This window comes from Corvus moneduloides, chromosome 3 (genome assembly GCF_009650955.1).
Source record: "Corvus moneduloides isolate bCorMon1 chromosome 3, bCorMon1.pri, whole genome shotgun sequence".
Taxonomy (NCBI): Eukaryota; Metazoa; Chordata; class Aves; order Passeriformes; family Corvidae; genus Corvus; species Corvus moneduloides.
In genome coordinates this window covers 26,193,479-26,219,265 of record NC_045478.1, presented here as the reverse complement: position 1 = coordinate 26,219,265, position 25,787 = coordinate 26,193,479, and the positions used below count along the sequence as shown (strand labels likewise).

General features: G+C 39.8%; 1 protein-coding gene across 2 annotated transcripts in view; it reads left to right on the top strand.

Moving 5' to 3' along the window:
* The window catches only part of GCLC (glutamate-cysteine ligase catalytic subunit), a 37,114-nt gene that overhangs the window by 7,107 nt on the left and 4,220 nt on the right, over positions 1 to 25,787 (top strand). The window contains exons 2-15 of one of the 2 annotated variants that reach the window (XM_032104642.1): positions 7,133 to 7,245; positions 8,058 to 8,240; positions 10,813 to 10,926; positions 11,677 to 11,735; positions 11,827 to 11,963; positions 17,539 to 17,613; positions 18,469 to 18,585; positions 19,407 to 19,545; positions 20,078 to 20,190; positions 20,868 to 20,960; positions 21,709 to 21,813; positions 23,868 to 23,949; positions 24,046 to 24,149; positions 24,242 to 24,362. In XM_032104642.1, the coding sequence (XP_031960533.1) occupies positions 7,133 to 7,245; positions 8,058 to 8,240; positions 10,813 to 10,926; positions 11,677 to 11,735; positions 11,827 to 11,963; positions 17,539 to 17,613; positions 18,469 to 18,585; positions 19,407 to 19,545; positions 20,078 to 20,190; positions 20,868 to 20,960; positions 21,709 to 21,813; positions 23,868 to 23,949; positions 24,046 to 24,149; positions 24,242 to 24,362 (1,555 nt within the window). Of the gene's footprint in view, positions 1 to 7,132; positions 7,246 to 8,057; positions 8,241 to 10,812; positions 10,927 to 11,676; positions 11,736 to 11,826; positions 11,964 to 17,538; positions 17,614 to 18,468; positions 18,586 to 19,406; positions 19,546 to 20,077; positions 20,224 to 20,867; positions 20,961 to 21,708; positions 21,814 to 23,867; positions 23,950 to 24,045; positions 24,150 to 24,241; positions 24,363 to 25,787 lie in introns of both variants that reach the window. The other variant, XM_032104641.1, reaches the window with a different exon arrangement.

Sequence of the window (25,787 nt, the reverse complement as noted above, 5' to 3'; positions counted from 1 at the left end):
TTTCCTCCTTCCCAATCTCAGAATTTAGTAAGAGAAGCTTAAACTACCTATTGTTTGTGTATTTCTGATAACAAAATATTCTGTTCACAGTGTATGTCCTTCTGTGGCTATCAAGTGGATTGCTGTGGTTTTGTCATGGGATATTTTCTGTTGTAATTCCTCTTTTTCCCTCAGGACCTCTTCTTGCTGTGCAGATGCCTTATTTTAGTTAACAGTATGAGAAAGGGTGAATCAGAAGGATAAGTGCAGGAAAGATTTTGTTGTTGATGTTGTATATTCAGTTGTTCAGGTTTTTTATTTTTCTTTCTGATGCAAAAGGCAAATTAGAAGCTTGGAGCATTTTGTTTCACAGGTGAATTAATAAAAAAGTTGTCTTTGCTGCAGAAATCTAAAGTTAACATGATCCTAGTCTTTTTAATAATACTAACCTCAGGTGTTACACTGTACAGAAGTCAAAGATGACACTTCTTTCTGTAATGCGCCACATCTTACTTCTTTAGAATCATGCAAATGGTTATAACTTCTCGATTTTAGTTTTCAATAAGCCAGCTTCCTGGTTTGGGGTGTGTGCAGAAGGTTCTCTAGTCACGTTGTGTCGTGCACAAAAAAAATCTGCAGCCCTGATGTTGTCACATGGGAGGGAGAACAGGCAAGAGCGCTTAGTTGGGGCTGGCTGTGTTGGCTGAGAGCCTCTGCATCCTCTTTGTTTTCTTTGTCTATGATAATATTTAATGTGGCATAGAAGTTCCTAATTTTTTTTTTTTTTTTTGTCAATGTAATGTAAAACATGAGTTGTGTTTTGTTTCTGGGACATGCCTTCTATGAATTGGTTTTGTTTAGAGTTGAAGATGATGCTTTTTTCATTGGATTTCCACTTCCAATCTGCTTAATCAAAGTTAAGCATTTTGGGCATTACATTTTAATCTTGGTTCTCCTGTTGCAGATTTTTGAAATTATTTCTGTGGCAGAGAACATCCATGGTAATCTCATGAGTGTGGAAATGCCTTGCCTCATGCCAGTGCACAGTTTGGGGGCTTGCTGGCTAGAAAGAGGGTAACCAGCCTCTGTGGCACTTCCAGACTTGCTTTCCTTTGAAATTTGCTCCCTCAGGGGTTAGACTTATTGTAAGACAGTAAACCTTTAATTAAAGGTACATTACCAGCTGTTTAGTTCTGTGGCTCCATGTTTATCACAGCAGTGGTGAGAAGATAACTGCATCAAAAAAACCGACTTTGGGTATTATGCTTTACATCCGTCAGAAGTATTTGTACCTACAGAATAGAATCTGCTTTTTCCATCTAACACTGAAAACTTGTGGCAGAGGTTCTTCATTGAACAGTCAGATTATTAAAACTTTATTCTCCTCTAGACTGTCATTTAATGATAATGGTATTTTAGTAATGCATTAACTGATGAATAAATATATGGAGGAGCTATTGTTTTTTCCATAAGTGAGCTTAGGAACTAGTGAAAGGGGTATTTTCTGCTGTATACGTAAGCGTATGAGGCAAACTGCATGAAAATACTTAAATGTTGGTAGTGGCTTTTGTTAACAGTAAACGATAGCCATGAGACCTCATTGGATGTTCAGGAAAAATTTTCAATTTCTCTTAAAGCTCCAGGCCTGAAGGAAGGTTCATGTGAGGAGACTGCTAAAAATTTCTCCAGGTACATGTGGCAATAGCTGTCCAGTGGAAGGAGAAAGAAGCTGTCATTAAGATTGTCCTTGAGAAACAGCACTGGTCCATGAGTCACCTATGATCTGATTTATTTAGAATCACAGAATAGTTGGTGTTGTAAGGGACCTTTGAAGATTATCGTGTCAAACTCCGTGCCATGGGCAAGGACATCTTCCATTACACCAGGTTGCTCAAAGCCCTATCCAAACTGGCCTTGAACACTTCCAGGGATGGGGCATCCACGTCTGAGATCAGTGGTCAGGAGCGTGGTACAAGGCTAATGCAGGTACTGTTTTTCACATGTAGAAAGCATGCAGCAATGCTTTCTTCATTGCTTTTCTCTTAAAAAAAGCTTCTCTTCAAATGATTCTTATAAACTGGTTTTTTTCTATTATATAATCTTGGCACCTTACTTCTGAGCTTACAGAGGTCCAGACTTCGTGCTTACCAGTGTTTTCATAGGCAGAAGTACCTCGTGGCAAACACTTTGAATGTTAAAAAGATTTTAAAGTTCAATGCTACAGCAGAGGCTTTACTCTTAACTATTAGATAGGTTTTGTTCCCTGTGTAGTTAGCATGATGGTGTTAAACTGAGTGTGCAAGGACAGGTTTTCACATTGGGAAGCAGACCACTACCAGGGCAAGTATTTGGACGATGATATGATGTTGATATCCATGCATGAGAAAGATAAATTACTTGTTGGTAGAATTGCCATGTTAAGGTTTAGGGCTTGACATGCTTCAGTGATCTTAGGTCTAGGGAGAGAGGTTAGCAAAGCTTGGGGAGAAGGATGTACTACTGATAGTGGGCGCAAAGGACACAGAATTTACGGGCCACAAGGACATTTGGCAGAACTCCCAAGGTAAGTAAGAAAGTAACAAAGCCAACTCAGCAACTGTGCTGAGATCAGTTCCAACTGTGTAAAAGGTAATTTAGGCAGGGAGAGATTCCCACCACCATGGTCCACTGACTCAAGAAACCCACCCACTCAGGAGAAGTACTGAGCATACAGACTAATTAGGATGAGAAGCAAGAGAATTATTTAACCAACAAAAGCTAGAATTAGTAAGAGAACTATGTAACTTGTAGTTAATCTAGTCAATTGCTAAAACATATAAATGGTATAAAGCTTTGGTGATAGGGGAGCTAGCAGCCTTTTGTGGGTTATCACCAAGTTCCTTGCTTTGCACCAATTAGAATAAAGAAATATTCAGCCTTAAGCTGAAACATGGGTCTTTCAGATCAGACATTAGAAAAAAATTTTCACCATTAGGGTGGTCAGGCATTGGGATAGGTTACCCAGGGAGGTGGTAGTCACCATCCCTGGAGGTGTTGAAGAGGAATCTGCGTCTTGCTCGGTGACATGGTTTAGTGATTTAGGAATTACGGTGGCAGTGGTGGGTTGACAGTTGGACTTGCTGATCCTAAAGGTCTCTTCCAACCTTGAAGATTCTATGATTAAATAGAAATACCTCATCTTGGTGTTGGCACTGCACCCAGGGCAGCAAGCCTGCATTTGGGACAGCAGTGTGGCGTGGGTGGCAGCTTCGGTCCACCTTGTTCCTTAGAATTATTACTAATGGGTTGTTTCACTGATACCCCTTCATTTTTAAGAGGCATACTTTATGCAGAAATAATATGTGTAATTATGGTTAAATAACTCAGGCATTCAAACACAATTTCAGACATGCTTACCCATTTCCAGAGAGCTGTCATCTTTCATTTTACCGCCAGACAAGTCAAGCACAACTGTTTGCCTTAATGAGTAGAGACTGGTTGTGGTTCTCCACAGTGAGAGGCTTCAAGGTCTCACTTGTATTTACAGAGGCGGTATCAAAGAATTTTCAAAAGCCTGAAATTTTCTTGGTAGCCAACTGTGAGAAAAGGTGATAGTAAGTGAAGTAACACCATTCTGGGTGCTGTTCTGCTAGCAAACTAATGGAGCATACTGCTTCTTGAGAAGATTCGGCAATGGAGTGGAGCGGAGCTGGCGTGGAAGTGCTCTGCAGATGAAGTTACATTGCAAGCCAGTAATTAAGAGGAAGGAGCCCACTAAAGAACAGTTTTTCCTTGTGTTGGCTCATGGGTACTTCTGTTATACTCTGAGTATTTGCTTTAACTAAGAATGTATTTGCTTTTTTAATGCATTTAACTGTGAACAATAATTTGTTTAGGCTTGCTCTGGGATGCGGGTGGGGTGTTGGATTTTCGGCTTTCACTTTGCAACCATGCTGGCCAAACTGTTGTTCCTTTGCCTGGTAAAGTACCACAGAACTTCTGCGAGCCAGGCAGACCCAGGGGTGGTTGGAGAGATTAGTCCACTGAGGTTGCGCAGAGCATGTCTGTCTGCAGGGAGAGGCTGGGAGGCCATGTCCTGTCATCAGCAGCCTTGCAGCATGTGCCAGCCAGAAGACAGAGATGTGTAGGGTTTGCTGCACGATGAGAGCACTGACTGGAAGCATGGGTCCAAAGTGGCCACCTTCATTACCATGACAGGGCACATTGTCCTCACTGGCTCTAAGCAAGGCTGCTGGTCAGCCATCTGCATCAGTAGTTTGATCTGATGTGTATTTTGCTTCTTGCTAAGGAGCCTAATTAAAATTTTAGAGAAAAGTGAACTCTAAAGAGCTCAGCAAAATAATGAATTACGGATGTTGGGTGAAGCCCCTTATATTTGGCCTTTGGACTAGAATCTCTGCCAGGTATGCTGATTCTCTCAGCTTGGCTGCATTTCTCTGAACTTTGTTGTGGATAAAAAACATGTGAGAAGTCTGTGAATGATGACCTGAAGCTGAGTGTAAAAGTGTGTGAACTCTGAATTTGTTTCTTTCTTTGTAGCTGTAGGCTAAATCTTTTAATGAGCTGAAATTACATTCTTTAAGGATGCCCATTCAGCCAGTCCCTCTGTTGTCAAGATGCTCTGTGGGTTACTCAGAACTGTTGGCAGTCATCTGAAGTTTTTTCTTTTCTCATTAAAATTAATGGAAGATCATCCGTGTGTTAAGCTTTGAAGATTTAGTCAATGTTTGTGGAGGCAAAAGTAATAGTTGTTTCTAAAGCTGGAATGGATAAATGCAATATATTCTCTACTGTACTTGAAACGTGAAGCACTTTGATTTCTTTGGGTTTGCCTTCTTGGCTTAGTGTTTCTTTACACTTTTGGCGTGGTTTGTTTTTTTGGTTTTTTTTTTTTTTTTTGAAACTTGCAATTAATTTGGTTTATAGAAAAGTACAGTCTTCTCACCACCAGCTTATTACAGCTACATTTGGAGAGGGATTTCTAGGAAAGGCAGCTAATCACAGTAGCATACTCATGTAAAGGTGGACAAGTGTTCAATTTTTGGGTCCCTCGATAGCAGCTGTAGTTCCTATGCTCTCCCTTCTGTTACCCATTCCTGCAGGCAATGTTGGGGGGAGGCTGGGCATATGTCCAGCTTGATGCCCTTTCTGTATCCATCTGTATGACTCTCACCTGTGGACTTGGATACCCCTTCTAGATTAGGCCAGCTCCTAGTGAGAATGATACTTTTACAAAGCAGGAGATGATGTTGAACATGGTAGGGAAACTTGAAGTCCCTTTTTCTTTCCAATAGTAGGGTCAAATGACACTGGAGAGACTGCTGCTGGGTAATAACGAAATCAGTGCTCGACTGTGTTCTGGTTACTATAGTCTGTAGTTATCGGAAGTAGATTATTGCGGCATAATACACACAATTGACAGAATATACTGTGCAAGAAAGTGCAATCTACACAGAAACTAGAAATCATCATTTGTTCTCTAAGAGGTTAAAATTTGAACTTAGAAAACATACAGTAAATGTGTATAATTGCTGGATGAGTCCTTCCAGAGTTTCTCTGATCAGATTCTGTAGAATTACAAACACTGTTGGATAATACTGCTTGTGATTTAATCACAAATCCCAACAGAGGATTGTATTTTTTGTCACAGTAGTAAGCAATAACTCTTCCATGGACACTGAAGCAGCCGAAGAACGTGAAGATCACAAATCTGCTTTACAGTGTGCTGTGAAATACAGCACAAGTTCCCTGTGTTTTGGCAAGCTGCTTTCCTATTTTCATCAGACTTCTGTACAAAATAGAAATTGCCATGAGTTGGTATGCTGCAACTTTAACCATGAGCATCTTGTGTGAGTCTGAACTCCTGGGACTGGAGCAGTCACATTTGTTAAATACAGAGGGATGTGGCTCTAGACAGTGTTGGAAAATGAAACTGAGGAGCACAGTGATAGTCCTAGCTGTGAAATTGCAACCTGAATTTTTAACTATAAATTGATGTTTGGACTAGATGATTTTTGGAAGTCTTGGAGGCAGTGGTTCGAGAGCCTCCAACAAAAGGCACTGCCTGTAACTGCTGGTCCAACCAGGGTTTGAAAGCCCATCCTCTGGCAATGCATTTCCATGTGTGACTTCTGTTTCCACATGGTAGGCAACACATCGCACCTGGGAGCTGGTTTGTCTTTTACACTTCCCAGAACATGGCTAAGCATCCTCTGACCTAGAGGTATTAGCAAATAGAGTGTATCCATAAGTATTGAAGGGCTATAAGCAGCTGTTAAGTTGCTGAGCTGGGTAGCACTCTGAAAGTCTTTATGGGAGCTTTGACAGCAAGTGTGCAGGGAGATCAGGAAGTTTGAGATGAGGATGTTCCAGGTTTGGCTGCTTTCAGATAATGTCTGTTGGAGGAACATATTCTCTAGTGCTGGGATGCAGCACTGCTGTCACGAGTAGCTTGTTGGATCTAGTGTGGGTTGCAGCCTGGAGTAGGGACAGGGGCGAGGAGGCAGAGCTGTGGGGGCGAGGTATGGTGCTGGGCAGGAGGGGAAGAAAATGTGGCACCAAAGCTGGATCAAGCAGCGGTGAAAACCACTGTGCTATGCCAAGAGCTGGAGTGTCATAATGAGAGGACTGATGCTGTCACCAACAGCTGTGGGCTTTCTGTGGTGAAAATGAGACACAGTGCTAGTCCGTAATAGCTGCCACAAGTGATGGGTGTAAATGGATGTCTTGTAGAACGACTTTTGGTGGTTTTGTTTGTCTGGGGTTTTTTTTTTTGTCGGCAGCAGAGACTGATGGGATGACAGTGAAATGTTTGTGGGTTGCATATAGCTTGCATGTTTTAATTTTTTCTTGTCTAAAAATAATGTGAAGGCAAATACAAATTCAGGAGTTTTTTTGTGAAGTGTCTCCAATTAGAAATGGAGGGTAAGAAATTTCAAGGCATTTCCATTCTTTATTCAAGATGAAATAAGCCTGCAGCCATCTTTGCTAGGATTGCCTACTGCATTCATAGTTAGTGATGTTTTTTAAACTTACATGAAGTTCAGTGTGATTTCTTTTTTTTCACTTGATGCTTAAAATTGTGTGCCAATGTGTTTGTGTCTGAACAAAACCTTACTGTTTAATTGTTTGTTTTGTTTTTATTATTTACAAGGTGGAATATATGTTGGTAAAATTTGACCATGAAAATAAGAAAGTGCGCTTGGTACTCTGTGGTGAAGAAGTTCTTCAAACACTGCAAGACAAGGGGGAGAAGGTAAACCCCAAGTGAGTAGCTGTTTCCAGTTTCTTTTTTTTTTATCCTCCTGTTATGGTACTGTGCAAAATTTTGTTAACCTGGCTTAACATTCAAGTCTGCTCTTGGTAAAACTGTAAACCACAGATACTGATATTTTCAGATAAATCTGGGGTTCAGGAAGTGAAAGATTTTGAGCAGACTTGCAGGCAGTCCATGCACTTTTTGTATTATGCTTTGAAATAAAGGAGGATGTAATGGTGAGCCCACAAAAGTTGCAGTGCGGGTACTTGTTTTGTCTTGCTCTGATTTTGTGTCTGTGTGTACACAGTAATCCATGTCCCATAAAATATACATGTGTGTGCACTTGCTCCCGTATCTCTTGACTACAGGAGCAAGTGAGGGCTGTATAGGGGAAGCCTGTTGTCTGTAGGAGCACTCTCCCATTTTTGGAAGAACTAGAAATGTAGATGTAAGAATGGCAGGGACGTTTTTCCCTATCCTCTCCTGTGGAAAAACAGCAGTGATCTGTATTTTCTGGTTCCAGTTAAAACCCCGAAAAACAAAGCTTGATACAGATGCTAAGGGTGACTGCAATTTTGGTGTAGGCAAATTCTGCTTATTGTACTACACAGCAGCGCTATTACTGTCAAACTGCGCCTTGCTTTCTTTTCACCACTTCCTGATGGTGAGCTACATTGCAAGGTACATTGTGTTCCTCTGTCAAATATACAAGTATAGGAGATTTTTCTCGCAAGTGGTATTAATTTCTGAAATTCTCACAAATAATTAATGTTTTTTGAAGTTGCACAAATATTTAAATGTCGCTCTTCTTTCATCATAGTCACCCAACACTCTGGAGACCAGAATATGGAAGTTACATGATTGAAGGGACACCTGGACAGCCATATGGGGGAACCATGTCTGAATTCAACACTGTGCAAGACAACATGAGGAAAAGACGGCAAGAGGCTGCTTCTGTACTCAAAGAAAATGAGGCTGTTTGCACAGTGACATCATTTCCAAGGTGAGATGGTTGTTGAAGTGTAATGCCATGTTTCCTCTTCTCCTTACTGCATATAGCTAAACTGTTCAATGGAACAGAGAAAAATATTATTTGATTAAAATACTTTGGCTTGATGTTCCACTCATGTTTCCTAAAATTTTTCTTGCCATGAGACAAGCAAATAAGTATCTTCTATATTTTTAAGTTGCTTCTAACCTGTGACGATTTTGTATTAGGAGAGACTACTGAATATTTGTAACATAAAGTGCTAAGTAGAGAGTAGTCCGCCTTCTTGAGTTGATACAGAAAATTATATAGAAAAGGTTTCTCTTTACCTATTTTGCAAACTTTGATCTTTATAAGTAGCAGTTTTGCAAAACATGGCTAACCTGATCAATTTTTAATACTATTTTTTCGCTGAATTAAATGCAAGCTTCTGGTAGGTTGGAGCACTTGGACTTAGTACTTCTATTATACAATACTCTACTTACTGAATCTAGAAAGGAGAGCATCTCTCCTGGGTTAATACCCTTAGAAAGGATAGATTTCATCCTTTTTATTGTTGTAAAGACGTTACTGAAGAAATTAAATTCAGGATGAACTTCATTATCTAGGAGAAACTGTATTTTGTGACATTCCTTTCAAATATAATTCTAGGCAGAGATGTATTACATTCATTCTAAGTAGCCTGGTCAGTGAAGCGAATGAAGGTAATTATGCTTATAATGGTAAAAAAGTTTCTCTGCAGTAGAAGAGAAGCAGCTGGCCTTACTGGCTAGTTTCTTGTGTAATACAGAGTGTGATAGCCCAAATTTCTTGCTGAGAGGAGGAACAATACAAAATATGACTTAGCAGTAAAGGTGCCAAAATGTCTGCATAATGCCCCATGAATGCTGTTTTAAGAACACTCTGTTGACAAAATTTACTTTCACTTTATTAGTGGTACTAGATGTAATAAGAGCTTATTAAAGTGGTTAAGTAGTTCTCAGTGTATTACAGAATTGGGTTTTTTTCCCCTGCAACCTTACAACTACATTATGTCATTTAATAAATTTTACATACAAACATTTTGGACCCAGTCTTGCAGGGACTAAAGGGAGAAGAGTTCTTCATCACTTTGTAGATACAGATAAGTACTTTTTACGTCACTGTAGGAGCGGTACATGGGACTTCAGTGAAAGCCAGTAAATCATGAAATGTAGTTTGTTTATTACTTAGGGGTCAATCCCTCAGAGATTGCTGTCCCTAGGGTAGCCTAATTTAGTTTATTATTTCTCCCTTTTGCTATCTTGCCGTTCAAGTCCCTGCTGGTGTGACTGGAGTCTGAGGTTATGTATTTCTGAGGTTTCATGGGATTGAAGTTTTTTGCCACATTGTCTCTACAACAGCATGTACGTACACCTGTGTGCATCTGTGCATGTACACATGTAATAATAAAATCTGTGCATTTGAAAAGACAAAAAAACTTGTTAGAGTGCAGACAGAAGAAAAGTAAAGAAGTAAGCTTATTCAAATTAAAACAACTCAGTTAAAAGTGAATGATTTGAAAATGCTTAAATATTTTAAAAATCTAGCTTAGATACTAAATGAGTGTCCCTAGTTCCTAAATTTGTGAATCCTCACTACTGGACCAGAAAATTGTTTTCTTTCTTGAGGACTGGAGGGCTGCAGTTCACAGTGTAGCATTTAGGTAAGTGATGAAGTTGGGTTTACAAGTTGTAGGACAACTTACACACTGAAACCAGGAAGAAGAAACAATATTGAAATACTGAAATTGTGTTGAGCATAAATAATGTTCTTGGAAATGTGAGTGTTTCCTGATGTTTTGAGTAGTTTGTAATTTTATCAGCTAACTTTTTGTAACCATCTAAATACTAGAGCCTCTCAAGATGACACAATCTTTCCCCTTTTTACTGTGCAACATGGAGGAAACTAATCTGCTACTTTACCTCAACCTTGTCAAATGTTCCTTTGTCTCAGCTGTACTGAAAGCTTATTCTTGTTTCAGGTGACTCTGAAACTTAAAATGGAGTTTCCCGAGGGGGAGAGGTGTATTCTGATTATCTTGCATATCTCTCAGCATTTTACACCTAATAGCTGCAATTTTTCTTTGCTTATGACATTCCCCTCACTGGGGTTTCCAGAGCTATAGAAGTGTTAAAAGACTTAGGATATGTGTACCACTTGAAACTACCACTAATTCTTACGGAGTTGGTTAAGTATGTATTTTAAAAGGGGTAGATTGTTAAGAGCAGAACTGGATAAATTACTTTGGCAGTTAACCTGTATCCTCTAGATAAACTTTAAAGCACAGAATGCAGCTGCGTGTCAGTATTAATAACAAGCACTAACACACTAGAATGTGTGTGTACCCCACACAGTACTGAAGTTTCCTGCTTCAGCCACTGAAAATGTCCATGTTTGCTGTCTAATGATAGACTAGCGGGGTTTCTTTAAAAAAAAGGCTGTGTTAACCACTGCAGAAGCTGGTTGTTGGCTGGTTGTCTACTAGAATACTAATCTGATCATCCGACCGTTCTAAAATCACAGTCTGTTTTCATTACAGCTTGGATCTCATTGTTGTGTTACATAGGTTAGGGTGTCCTGGGTTTACACTGCCGGAATATAAGCCAACACCAGTAGAAGGAGGAGCTTCAAAATCCCTCTTTTTTCCAGATGAAGCCATCAATAAACATCCTAGATTTAGGTAAGAATATTTTTGTGAAGTTTGAGAAGTTGAGTATTTTTTCTGTGCCTAAATATCCTAGACAAACCTGCAAATTCTGTGCATTACTGGAATAGTAGCTAGTTGCTGCAGATATCACAAGGACTTGACTTGGACAGAAATGGTTGTGATGACCTGTATTTTCTTTTCAAAGTGTCTTAAGAAAATACACTGTTAAATTCAAGGAACTTTATGTAGTAGTTCACGCTATTATGGTGCAAAAAGTGTTGATTTTGCTACTGCAAACTGGTTTCCAGTTTGAAATCCTGTGCCTAAATGCTTCCATCACAGTTAATCCAGCTCTTGCTTAGGTGTGTCACAGTGACATCTCTGTACTCAGTAGCTTGGCCTAGTTACTCTGAAATGGACCATGTACTTCTCACTGTAAGGTGAGACTTTGGACTATGAAAATCATTCTGTTTAAAAACTAAGCATACCTTTTAACTTGCTCTTGTATTCTTCAGGTCCGTAGCCTTTTACTTCTGACTGTTTTGTCAGCATAGTACTGTGAAGTCCATCAAAATAAGACTGACTTTACTGGAGAAAAATTCAGTGTTGTATATGTTACAGTCTATCTTAAAACTAGGAAAAGAAGCCTCCTGAAGGAAAATGCTCAAAATAAATAGAAAGTTGACATTCTGAAACCCTGAAAATTGTTGAGAAGGTAGCTGCAAAAATATTTGCATAAAGAGAAAATTTGATATAATTCAAAAAACTTTTCTTCTTTTGTAGTACGCTGACCAGAAACATTCGACACCGAAGAGGAGAGAAGGTTGTGATAAATGTACCAAGTGAGTAAATTCAGTCTTATCTTTGTTCTTTTTCAAAATAATGGTTTAGTCTCACGCTCTGAGTTACTGAGTGCCTGTATTTTCCACACAGTATTTAAAGATAAGAGCACGCCATCACCTTTTATTGAAACATTTCCTAATGATGATGGAGAAGCAGCAAAGGCAGCTAAGCCAGACTACATATATATGGATGCTATGGGTTTTGGAATGGGAAACTGTTGTCTCCAGGTAAAGTGCATCTGCTTTCAAGATGTTACTGCACATTGTCTTCTGTAAATGCTTCCCTTTTTAAGACTTGTCTTATGTCTACTTCCACTTTCATAGTTCAACTGATGCATTTTACATCGGTGTGGCAAAAGGGGAGATAAAAGAACAAATGGTATGTCTAGTATTCTAGTCTTCAAATCCAAGTATATTGGGGTTTTGTGGCCAGGTTTTGCTAGCAGAGGAGCTGAAGAGGTGGTTGCTGTGAGAAGGTGCTGGAAGCTTCTCCCATGTCCAACAGAGCCAATGCCAGCTGGCTCCAAGACAGACCCACTGCTGGCCAAGGCTGAGCCCACCAGTGACAGTGGTAGCACCTCTGAGATAAATACATTAAGAAGGAGGAAAAAACTGCACAGTGACGCTGCAAAGATAGGAGTGAGAATATGTGAGAGGAACAGCTCTGCAGGCACCAAGGTCAATGAAGAAGCAGGGGGAGGAGGTGTTCAAGGTGATGGAGCTGAGATTCCCCTGGAGCCTGCAGTTAAGATCATGGTGAGGCAGGAGACTGGCATTGGAGCAGAGATCCACCTGCAGCCTCTGGAGGACCCCACACCAAAGCAGGTGGACGTGTGAAGGACGCAGTACCTGTCACCCCATGGAGTACCCATGCTGGAGCGCTCAGTTCCTGAAAGACTGAACCCTGTGGAAGGGACCCCAGCTGGAGCAGTTGATTAAGTGTAGCCCATGGGAAGGGCTGGTGTGGTTTAAACCCAGACAGCAAATAAGTACCGTGCCGTCACTCCCTCACACACACATGCACCCCCTTGCCCCTGGTGGGATGGGGAGGCAAATCGGAAATGGGTGAAACTTGTGGCTTGAGATAAAAACAGCTTAATAATTGAAATAAAATAAAATACAATAATAACGGTAAAGAAAATAAGAGAGGGGGGAATAAAACTCAAGAAGAAAGTGGTGCTCAGCCATACAGTTGCTCACAGTCTGCTGACAAATGCTCAGCCTGTCCCCAAGCAGCAATCAGCCCTTCCCAGCCAACTCCCCCAGTTTATGTACTGAGCATGATGCCATATAGTGTGGGATATCCCTTTGGCCAAGTCAGGTCCCAGCTGTGCTCCCTCCTGGCTTCTTGTGCACCTGCTCACTGGCAGAGCATGGGAAACTGAGAAGTCCTTAATTTAGAGTAAGCCCTGCTCAGCAAGAACTAAAACATCAGTGTGTTATCAACATTATTCTCATAGTGAATCCAAAACACAGCACTGTACCCAGTCACTAGGAACAAAATTAATAATCCCAGCTGACGCCAGGACAAAGACTCATGTTGGAGCAGTGAACGTGTTCATTGGAGGACTGTCCTGGGGGGGGGGAGGAGCAGCAGAGACAATGTGTGATGAACTGACCGCAGCCCCCATTTGTCATTCTCTTGCATGGCTGGGAGGGGAGGAAGTGGAGAATTCAGAAGTGAAGTGGATTTTAAGATTTCGTTTTTATTTCTCATTATTCTGCTCTGATTTGACTCATGATAAAGTCAGTTAATTTCCCCAGGTTAAGCCTGTTTTGCCTGTGAGAATAACTGGTGAGTGATCTTCACCCCACAAAGTCGGGTCAGTGTTGATCTTCTGGAGGGTAGGAATGCTCTGCAGAGGGACCTGGACAGGCTGGAACAATGGGCCAAGGCCAATTACATGAGGTTCAATAAGACCGAGTGCTGGGTCCTGCACTTTGGCCGCCACAAGCCCATGCAGTACTACAGTCTAGGGGCAGAGTAGCTGGAAGGCTGCCTAGTGGAAAAGGACCTGGGGATGCTGGTTGACATCCAGCTGATCATAAAGCAGCATGTGGCCAAGAAGGCCTATGTCATCCTGGCCTGTATCTGCAGTAGTGTGGCCAGCAGGACCAGGGCAGTGATTGTCCCTCTGTACTCAGCACTGGTGAGGCCACACCTCGAGTGCTGTGTCCAGGTCTGGGCCCCTCACTACAAGAAAGACATTGAGGGGCTGGAGGGAGTCCAGGGAAGAGCAGTGGAGCTGGTGAAGGGTCTGGAGCACAAGGGTCTGTGAGGAGCAGCTGAGGGATCTGGGGGTGTTTAGCCTGGAGAAAGGGAGGCTCAGGGGAGACCTTATCCCTCTCTACAACTACCTGAAAGGAGGTTGTAGCCCAATGGGGGTTGGCCTCTTCTCTCAGGCAACCAGTGCCAGGACAAGAGGAAATGGCCTCAAGCTGTGCCAAGGGAGGTTCAGGTTGGACATCAAGAAGAAATTCTTCACAGAAGGGGTGAATTAGATAATGGAATGGACTGCCCAGGGAGGTGTTGGAATCACTGTGCCTGGAGGTGTTTAAGGAAATACTGGATGTGCACTCAGTGCCATGGTCTAGTTGACAAGGTGGGGTTCAGTCGTAGGCTGGACTCTGTGATCTCAGAGGTCTTTTCCAACCTAATTGATTCTGTGATCTCTCCCTGGCCTTACCTTGATCCTGAGCCTTCTGTTACATTTTCTCTTCCCTGTCCAGCTTAGTGGATATCTGGCATCCAGCCAGGGTCAGTCCAACACACCAGGTTTATTTGCTTGCATTATGTTTATTTTCTGCTAATATTCAAATGTAATTGGATGACTTGCTGAGAGGGTTTCTTGAACTGGTCAAACCACATTTGATCAAGCACCTGCTCCTGAAACTCCAGTACTTTTCAAGCATGAAAGGTCATCTTCCAGTCTGGTCATCTTTCAGGCATTACCAAAGGACACTAGAGATGGAAACCGAGCAGTCTTGTAGGAATGGAAGAGGTTTCGTAGTTACTGATTTGGGGTGTTTTCCTCCTTCTGCATCCTTAGAACTGCAAAAGCAAGAGGTTGTGGGAATATTTTTAAAAATAAGTAGCTTTCTGCTTTTGTATAATTTAATTTCATTTACAAACATCATGACCTCCTGTATAAATTTTCTCATTCTTAAATATTTGTATCTATCTGCTAAAGAGTTGTCTTCTCACTGCTTGTACCCCAAACCTACCAGATCCATGAGGGTAGTTGTCTTCTCTAACTGTGTGCTGGGAGATGTTTTTGGTTCTGTTTTCTCCCATTTGGACATGCCCACTTTTTATTGGTTTTAGTTATTTGCCTGAGTATTCCTGTCTTACAGTATCTTCCTTTTGAATCCAGGTGCTGAATATTAAAAGCGCTTTAATCCTTTCATTTTCTGTTTGTTTTAAATGTTTCTCTGATGTTGGGCACTGACTAACACCTTAGGTAATCATGGTGTATTTGTCTCTTGATAAAATATGCCTGTTGCCACTGCAGTCTTGGAAGCAGAGCTAGGAAGAGGCTAGTGTTAACTCTCTATGGAATTAAAGGAAATTCTCCAAGCTCTTCTTGTTTCATAGCAGGGGCAGAAAACCTCATGAAAAGCACTCCATTTGAGCTTGAGAAACTACAAAAGCTGTATAAATAAAAGTTCTTGACAGCTGCTACATATAGTTTCTGTCACTAGGGCAAATCAGGGAGAATCTGATGAGATAGTAAGGTGTACATAATACTCTGTGGTTTTACAAGGTGTTAGTTTGGCATGGTTTGTTTTATGCCATCTCTCATTTAAGACCAATAAAAGAAATCCAGCCTTATTCAGTCATTGTATGAACTTTAAGAACATTATTAAATTCCTTTTTAGAGGAGTACTATTTTACTATTATATTACCATTACATACTGTTAGATTTTTTTATTATGTTCTGGTAATCAGTGGCCAAATTCAAATTCAGTAGTCCTGTTACCATCAAAGGGAGAATGAAAACAAGGCAGGCAGCTGCTTCTGTATCAACTGATAATTCCTGATAACTGACTAGAAGAAAACATGTATTGCCCACCTATTTTTGTAAGGTAGTTTGTAGTATATGTACTTCCTTTCGTGTTTGGGGGGTAGTCTTGTTGGTTTGGTTTTTGTTCCTGTTTTTCTTACTGCACACCAAGCTACAACTTGGTTTGATGCATTTCCAGGGTTAAAAATAATGTCCTGATGAGCTTGGGCTAGGATGGCCTGCACTGGCAGTGCCTGTAGCCCTCCTGGAGAAGACAGCCAGGCTCTTTTCGTCTGTAATGGGACATTTGCCTAGAAACCATGTTGAATCTCAGATTTAATGTGGTTTGGAATAAACATAAAAGGGAAGGGAAGGCAAATATCACTGTCTGGGGAAAGAGTGTAGGTTTCCTGTCAACCCCCCCCACTTCAAGGCTGGCTCCCTAGTGCTGAATGTCCAAAATTAGTGATGAGAAATCATACTTAGCTGCTTCTCTGCAAGATAATTAAATAATCTTGTCTTTTCAACAACTGTGTTTTTTGTTTGTTTGCTTGGTTTTCTCTCTGAAAAAAACAAGCCACTTGAAGGATAGACACAGAAGGAATATTTTCTCCACAGCAGAACTGTTTTCTAATCTGGGATGTTTTAATGAATATTGGCTGAAGAATTAAAAAGACGAAACAAACACAAACAAATCCCGTATTTTCACTATACCACCATCATCAACACCCCCCAAAAAAATCCATCTGTTCACTGAGGTACCAGTGAACTCAGGAGTTTTGGAGGGATTTGTTGGTTGTCCTTTTTTTTTTTTTTTGTCTTACTTGAGGTGCAGTTTGGTTTAGTGGCAAGCTGAGAATAACATTTGTGTTTTGTGGTACTCTCTAATTCTTATCCTTGGAAGAGGAAAGCCTGTGTACAACTGGCATTCAGGACAGCAAGCAGAAATGCTGATATAGAGCTGAAGCCTGTTGTATAACGTTATGACAGTGGTACAGAGGTACATTCCCATCTAAGTTTTCCTCTGATCTGTGAGTATGTAAACTGCTAAGACAAAGGGAGTTTTAAGACTGATCCCTCTCTGCATTATTTAAATTCATAAAGTGTTGGTTTGCAAGGCCCAGAGGATAAGATCTGCTACTAGAAATATGTCTTCTGTTTGATGCTGCTCTGAGTGAATTTCACAAAAATACTACTTTTCTGCAAGTATTTCTTTTCTATTTTTTTGCTGAGTTCTGGCCGCTAATGCAGAAAAAGCTGGACTTTTTTTTTTTTTAATGAAAGTTACAGTAGATACACAGATATTCTTTTTTTTTCCACAGTTTTTCAGGACCAAAGGCATCTTGAAATGTTCTTTAAAACAGGATTAGCGTCACATAAAACAAATGTTAAATCTACAATAGTGTCTGACTGTTGTTCTAAGTAAGTAGGTTCCTGGCTTATTTCCTGAAGGTGCATTACTCACCCATGTGTATTCTAGATGTTAACTCGGTTTTCTTTGATTCTGGCAAGTGTTTGTATATTTAGCCTCACCATGGAAGCATTATGGTCCGAAATCTTTTAATGAACATGGAAATGGCATGGAAAGAAGCTTCTAATATAAATGCTACTGGTAGGTGGGGCAGAAATGTGCCCAAGACTTAGGGTGAAAACCCACACAAAACCAACCAACCAACCAAAAAACCCTAAAGCTTTTAGTATATAAATAATTATATTATATACTTGATTTTAAATGTAGGAAGACTGTGCTTCTTGTATGATTATAGAAATTGTGATAGCAATTGTACATCTTCCAACAGGTAACATTTCAGGCTTGCAGCATTTCTGAAGCAAGGTATCTCTATGATCAGCTAGCTACAATTTGTCCCATTGTGGTAAGTAATGGACATCTGTCAGATGAACTCTTCCTTAGTGGCAAAACCACTGTATGTAAAAAAAACAATATCCAAATTGCAAGCTCACAAATTGGGTACTCTGGGAGAAGATGCTTTCAAGAGCTGTGTTAACTATTTAATGTGCAGATGACACCACAAAACAGATGATATCTGTTCCTTCTTGGCCCTTGTGTCTATTTCTTCTCCTCCGCTCTCACTCCCACATGCATGAGACTCTTGTTAAATAGTTTCAGAAATAGATTTGGGCAGTTTTTCATGAAAACAAGTCAAGCTTGCTCCTTAAAACAATTTTTGATTTTTCAACTCTGGTGTTATAGAGGGTTTCAGCTTAAGTTGTGTAAATCTGTCCCTTTTATAAGCATGTTGTCGTAAACAGCTTCTTATAATGGGAGTTACAAAAATAAGGTAACTGTCTGGTCTGGATGATGAGTAGATCCTGCCCCAAGTGAGGTACGTTCCAGCTGTGTTACTAAGGTGTTTGGCCAAACAAAAATAAACCAAATAAAATGATTGCCAGGTGAACTGTGCGAGCAGAATACTTGCTGATTTGTCAGAAATGCTACTGCCAGTATCATTTTTGTGTTCCTTAAACACTGATCTGTAGAGGTAAAATATTTGGGGAGTGTCAGATGCCACTTCAGGAATGGTAACCCTTCACCCAGGCGTTTTTTGGAGGGAGCAGTTGAGATATTTCTGGCTTTGGCTGTTTGTTAAACTGAAGTATATATACTTCAGTCCCTTCTGGACCAGCATGTTCCCTTTCCAGTGGGGTTGTATTTTGCTTTTGGTTCCTTGGCCTGTCCTTTGTTTTGATAACGGGCTGTTTCATTGTAGATGGCGTTGAGTGCTGCATCTCCATTCTACAGAGGCTACGTGTCTGACATTGACTGTCGCTGGGGAGTGATCTCTGCTTCCGTGGATGATCGAACGCGGGAGGAGAGAGGGCTAGAGGTAAGTCATGTTACCTAGTAGGTGTCTGGGGTTTTTCAGGCAAAAAAGTTAAATCTCCTTTAGTATGAAATTCTGCTTGTGCTCATCAGAATCACTAACCAGGGAATGTGATGGTCTCTGTGGTAAATACAGGAGAGATGGTGTAAACACTCACCTTGGTTGGATAGTGTGTTAACAGATAAATATTTTTAGTTAGGTGTGCAATCCCAGTCTTCCACAGCTGGCTGAAAAGGGTCCCCTGTGATGAAACTTTCCAATTTGTGCTTGAGCCCAAAAGGCAAAAATTGCACTGAATTAAATAGCAGGTGCTGCTGAGTAGAATAAACTAGAACTATATGAAGAGAGCCAGGTGTCAGAACTTGAAGAGTTTCTCTAAGCAGGAATTTTCATTCAAGGCACTTAAAAAATTACATAAAGTAAATAATTTTTAAAATTTACTTGAAAGAATTCTTGAACTACATATTTTAAGGGCAGCTCTAACAGTGTGCACATAGTGAAACTGTTGGTATGTGTTTATTAATGCTTTCCAGGTGCTTGGGGTAATGGTATATTACATCAGGAAAACGTTTCCACTGCTAGAGAATTCTAGTCAATGTGTGAAGACTGATTTTTTGCTCAGATACATACATCTGCAAACAAAATAGTCGTAATTCCAGAATCACTTTATATTGAGCCTATTTAAGACTCGTGCTTTTAATAATTTTAATTGAGGCTGTAGGGTTTTTTAAATAGGATTATAATTCTCAAAGTGTCATTAGTGAGCAAAACTTAGGTAACATTGTTAACAAGCTGTTAAAATATTGTATTCTTAAATTATATAGCCACTGAAGAACAACCATTATAGAATCAGTAAATCCAGATATGATTCCATAGACAGTTATCTATCTGAATGTGGTGAGAAATACAATGACATTGATTTGACAATAGACAAAGATATCTACGAGCGCCTAATAAAGGAAGGTAAGTGTTTGCTTCATTATGAGCAGGTTAAGAATTATGTTTGCAGTGTGTGGGATATTTTGTGTTTATGTTCTTGTTTGTTGCAAGCATTGTGCAGCCCTCAGAGTGACTTCTACTCAGGAAGTATCTGTGTAGAGTGGTCTTAAGAGTTTTTTAAAAAGGATTCGTTTGTAACAGAAACTGTCCCTAATGCATCAAACTGAGTTTCTCAAGCTGGAATTAAGGTTTTATTTTTATGGAGAGAGCAGAACTGCTGTAGGAAACATGGCACAGAATGCATCAGGAAACAGGAAAAATGGCAGCCACACCAATATTCAGCTGCCATTTCCAAACAAGAACCTGTTTATTTTTGGGGTTTTTTCTCTTTTTAATCATCACCTTCCTTCCTGAAGTCATCATTTAAACTTTAACAGGATGTGGTGGGTTGAGGTAGCATTGCAGTGTTAGATATTTTCAGTCTTGTAAAAAAAAATCATTTCCTACAACCTATTTTGATATGTGTGAATTGTTTGTTTGAATTTTCATTTTGTAGGTATTGACCATCTTTTGGCACAGCATATTGCACACTTGTTCATTCGAGACCCATTGACTTTGTTTGAGGAGAAAATACATCTAGATGATGCAAATGAATCCGACCATTTTGAGGTTACATTTGATTTAGAGGAATTTAATAAACATGTATATATGATTGGTTATTTTTATAATGCTACTTAATTGGAAGATGGTTGTATTAGCTAAGAATTTTTTCATTGATTTTTCACTTCAACTAGTTCTTTAGCATATGACTGCAGTTATAAGCACATTCATTTATTCATTTTATCTTTTATTTAGAAGGTGATGGCTTATAGTTTAAACCAAATAAAATATGAAGAGCCTAAATTATAGCTATGTATATAAATGTTAAGGGGAACTGTTAATTTTTAAGGCTTCCTAAAAACTGGTTTGTATTTTATTTATGTAGAAAGCTCCCTTTTACAGCTTTATGAGATAATAGCTATGGTCATATTAGGCCTTTTTAGTTTGGGATGTGTCAGCCCCTCATGAAAAAATAAAGTCAGCTGCATGTTAGTCCCTTAGTGTCTTGTACATAATACTCAACAAAAATAGCATGAGAAAGTACAACATATTTGTTCCTAGGATGGGTAGTTAGTTGTACTGTAGGCTTTAGGAAGTTATGGCACTTACTTTGGAACCACTTCTCTAGCCTGATGCACTGTTCCAAGGAAAATACTAGGACTCTAGTTATCTGCTTATTTTTCTTTGATTATATTATAGAATGATGTGTATCTTGATTGTGACAGATTATTTCATGTGCTTTGCAGAATATTCAGTCTACAAACTGGCAGACAATGAGGTTTAAGCCACCACCTCCAAATTCAGATATTGGATGGAGAGTGGAATTCAGACCTATGGAGGTAAGGAAGACATCAATATGTACAAGAGCACATTTCCTTTTAAGTGGAAAAGTACCAGGCATTCTGCCATCCAGTATCAAACTCCTATTACTTGTGCTGTGTTTTCTTCCCTTTGATTCGCTAGATGCAAGTGAAGTGGACAGCAGTATTTAATCAGACATGGACTGTGGGAATGTAACTGACAGGAGAATTCGCTGCAGCACAGCAACGCATGCTAATGGATTTGGGGTGATGGGGAAAGGAATTAGGCTTGTATTAAAGCAGCAGTAAACAAAGCCCCATTTAGCTTCTAGAGACTGTATTTTTCCAGTACATTTCCTGGTACTGAACAATTCCACTGTCAGAGTTTTGTTTCTTTCAGAAGTGCTTTTATTCTATAGCTGTCTGTTTCTAAGCTCTCTGAATTTAATCCTTTTACAGTGGAAATTTAAAAGCTACTATACTTCTGTAATTAGACAGAGAGCCTGAAGGTGCAGGTTATTAGATAGTCTTTAGAAACACAAGTGTGCTTTGGCATCAAATTGCAGGGTTGATTGAGTTTGTTGAAGCGTGTGCGTGCACTGTGCGCTGGAAGTCACTGCTGGTGATTGCGTGCGTGCATCAGCCCTCGGCGAGTGCAGTGTGTGTGAACACAAGTACCAACATGAACATCCGAGTCAAACTGTTCTAGGCTGTCCTTGCTGTTTGACTACTTGCATGAGTGTGTTCCCACTAAAAGTAATTGAATCTCTAATCCTTTCATGTCTAGGTCCAGTTAACAGACTTTGAAAACTCTGCATATGTTGTGTTTGTGGTATTGCTAACCAGAGTGATTCTGTCATATAAACTGGATTTTCTCATTCCTTTGTCCAAGGTAAGTATGGAAGATCAGATCTATTAGAGCTAAATGTAAAGGATTTGCATCAAGTCTGATTTTTATCCCCTGCAAGCTAGGAAATTGTGCACTTACAGAACAGTCATTTTTGTCTTTCAGTCAGTTTTCATCTGTACTGGTAGTTTGAATTTCAACTCTACAGTGTTAAACAAATATTTTACTGCTGTCTCATGAAATTAAACACAGACAAATGCTGTAGGAATTTCTGTGATGCCTAGCAGTGTCTGCAGAAATGTTGTGAAATACCACTGTCACAGGCTGCTTGGAGGCTGGGAAAGGGCATGTTTTCCCCATTTTACATGCAGGGGGAGAATAACCTGTGGAGGTCAAAATAAATGCTTCAGACTTACCTTAGCATGGATATTGCCTGCATCTCATGCTCTTACTCTGTGTTATGTTTGTGTCTGGTGGAGAGGGAAAGGAGGAGCTCAGCATGCTTAGTGTTACACAGTTACTTGAGTGGAAACAAATACTGCTGGTTCTGGTCACAACTGTGACTTGTCTTTAGACAGAAGAGCCATGCAAAATGTACTTTTTCCTTAATCTTGCCCTCACAATTGCTGAACTGTTTTGTGTGAAATTGTCCTTGTGTGTCCTCTTTCTGAGGCACTTGACCAAAAAATGTCTTTTTAGATAGAGACTCTTGCAATGTTATAGGTAACTTTGAAAAAGATCTTGTAGGGCAGAAGGCTTTTGACGCTATGCTGGAAAATCCAGCATAGCCATAGTATCCCGTGGCTTTTCATAGAGTTTTTTAATTAAAATGGAGAAAAATATTGAAGTCATAAATTTACAGTAATCATACCATGCATTTGGTATGACTCCCTGAAGTCAGGGAGTTCAGACTTCATAAATAATGCAGCAATTTAGCACTTAGATTACATAATTACATTGTTATTTGAGTGTCTCAAAAGCACAAAATTTTTAACTACCAGTTAAGAATGAATAAGAGATCAGGTGCTGAAAGAACCTGAACAGAATCATAGGGCTGGGGGGTTTAAAATTGCTTGAGCTTGCCAAGCAATTTGGCAGGTAATGCAACACAGAATTGCACAACTATTGGTAAGCCTGCCTCTTTCAAGTAAAATAATAGGGGGTTATGGGGCTAATCTCACACTAATCTTGGCTGTCTGATTGAATGTGGTTGAACGCTCGTCAGCTGGGACTGGAGTTCTTTCAAACTTTCAAGAGAGCCTGTTGTGTAAATAGGTTTCATAATGTAAAATGAATTGAAAACAAAGCTTTGAAAGGTAAGAAGTGAAGCTTTTGCATAGTCTTTAATTAAGGTCAGACAAAGAATTCAGCAAATCATATCTCTTTTTCTGAAGACAATATGGTAAAGCTAATGCCCAAAAGCTGTATGATGTTAATTCCCTGAGAAAAGACCAACCACAGAACTTGGACAAAATCTTCCATCCAGAAAGATAGAGCAATGCTTATGTCATTTGCAGAGCATATGTACTTTGTACTTTGCAGGACTTTCGAGAGGCCTGAAATTTAGAACTTCTTTGCTAGCAATCTAAGTTGAAATATCTAACAGATGTTTGGGAATGGAATAGATACAATTCCCATGCAAAGTTACTTGAATGCTGTTTCTGAAAGTTTGTTTAATACAGTGATAATTCTTCTAAAGACAGTGATGATTTTGTTAATAAAAGCAGCAAACTATGGGTAGGGAAATTGAAATTTTCTTCTTCCGTACTTATTTAAATTGCATCTAAATATGCAAAGAAGTAATCATAAATGTTCCTGTGTTTTCATCCAAACTTAAATTAGCATAGCATGTTCTAACATGATACTGTCACCTATTCTGCTGGAGACCCAGTTTCATTAAATGTCATCTATTCATGGGTTTGTCCTGGACACTTAAGAATGAAATAAAACTTACCTTCATAGTTTGTGTGATGAAATAGTAAGAAGTATAGTATAGTAAGAAATACAGATGTTTCAACTTGTGAAACCCAAATGTGACAGTTTGGTAGAATCCTACTTTTTAAAAATGTCATAGATCTCTGAAATACTTTTTTTGCCAGGTGGATGAAAACATGAAGGTGGCCCAGAAAAGAGATGCTGTCCGACAGGGAATGTTTTACTTCAGAAAAGATATATGCAAAGGTATCACATCAAGTAATCTGACTAACACTGTTGTGGATGTTTAGAGCATGTCTTGCCTTTTAACCATTTTTTCCTTTCCCTTTGTCACACATGAAGGTGGAAATGCTGTTGTGGATGGATGTGGCTCTGCACAGAATGGGACAGGCACCGACGCAGAAGAGTACACCTTAATGAGCATTGATACAATTATCAATGGGAAGGTCATAGCCTCTTCTACCCGGAACACATTCTGTTCTACCCTCCCAGAAACCAGACTGAGTGTGTTTTATACTGATTCTGTTCTCTTACATAGGAAGGAGTCTTTCCTGGTTTGATCCCAATTTTGAATTCCTATCTTGAAAACATGGAAGTGGATGTGGACACAAGATGCACCATCCTAAACTATCTGAAGCTAATAAAAAAGAGAGCCTCTGGTATGTTTGACATTTTTGGACATTGACTTTCTTGGCCTTTTTCTACTTTCAGTTGGATAAAACTGACAGCAGCTGTGGATGTCTCGTTAGCTGTTCAATCATTAGAGTAAAGGATTGGAGTGTGTTCTCTGGCTTAAATCTTGTCCTGTCTATTTTTGATTTTTAATGTTTAGTGATCCATTTTAGAACTTAAATTAGGAGTAACTGATAGAGTAACAATCATGGTTTAGAGAGTAGTATATATCCAGTCCTTGATGGTGCTTTTCAACATGATTTACTGCTGCTTTCACCAGTTACTGCTGCTTTTGCCACTGTATTGTCCACTTTGTAGTAGTTTAAACATACACTAGTCCACTTTGCCCTGTCATTTGAGTGTTGTGAGAGTATTTGAGGTTGGGTCTGATCGCTTGCCTGGTATTACTGGTGTGACTACAAAGCTGGCTGCTCCAAAGCAGTCGTAAGTCTAAACTCAGGTCTGCTAGACCATGGGACCTAGGCTTTAGCTCACTGATTAGAAAGTCCTTCCGCATGTAGCAGAACTTCTTCAAGGCAGAGCAGACTCTTTCACTGGCTTCCCACGTTGCAATGTTTTTCAGGAAAGGTGTATAATGACTGTTTATGTTTCTTCTTAAAATGCAGCCATATAGTGAGTAAAAGATGCAAGCTAAACTTAATTCAGAACTGTGTGCTTAGCTCAGCCTGCAGCAGCTTTTTAACTTTTTCTGTGTAAACCCCCTGTATACCTGCACTGATGTAAATTTAGTTAGATGGTTAATTTTAGCCTCATAAGTCAAGGCTTTTTTTTTTCTTCCCCTCCCCCAGTTCTAAACTAAAGTGTTGCATTCCTTTTTAATTCTTGAAAATTGCTGTAGAATCTTTTAGGTAAAGACCTTTCTAAAGCTGAGGTGGAAATCGGAATTGTGTCTTATCTGGTAATTCACTACTTTAGCAGTACTTCAGAGTGGTAACATGTTTTTAAATGTTCCCTTGTCTGTTGGGGTTTTTTTCCCTTCAGAGAAATGCTGTTGAAAAAACAAGGAATGCATAAGTCTAGCATAGTCTTTTTCCTAAGGCCTAGTGACCTGGGTCCAACCTCAGCTGCAGGTGTTACCCACCAACGAAAAACTTCACTACCTCGTGTAAAGTTGCAGTCATTGCAAAAGTCAGCTCCTGTATTTACACAGACCTAAGAGCTGTGAGAGTAGGTAGATAAGAGTCTACGGTTTACAGTTCAGCTCTTACGAACTTATGAAATTACTTCTAAATGAGGCTTCTTAAGTGTCGCGGTATCCCACAGCCGTAGGGAGGAGAAGAGAGATCCAGCAGGCAGGAATTGTGCAGCAAGATTGATTTATTTAATTATTTTACAACTCTTTTATAGACTTTTTTCTTCATAGTCTAATTGGTCAAAGGATCAGCCACCCC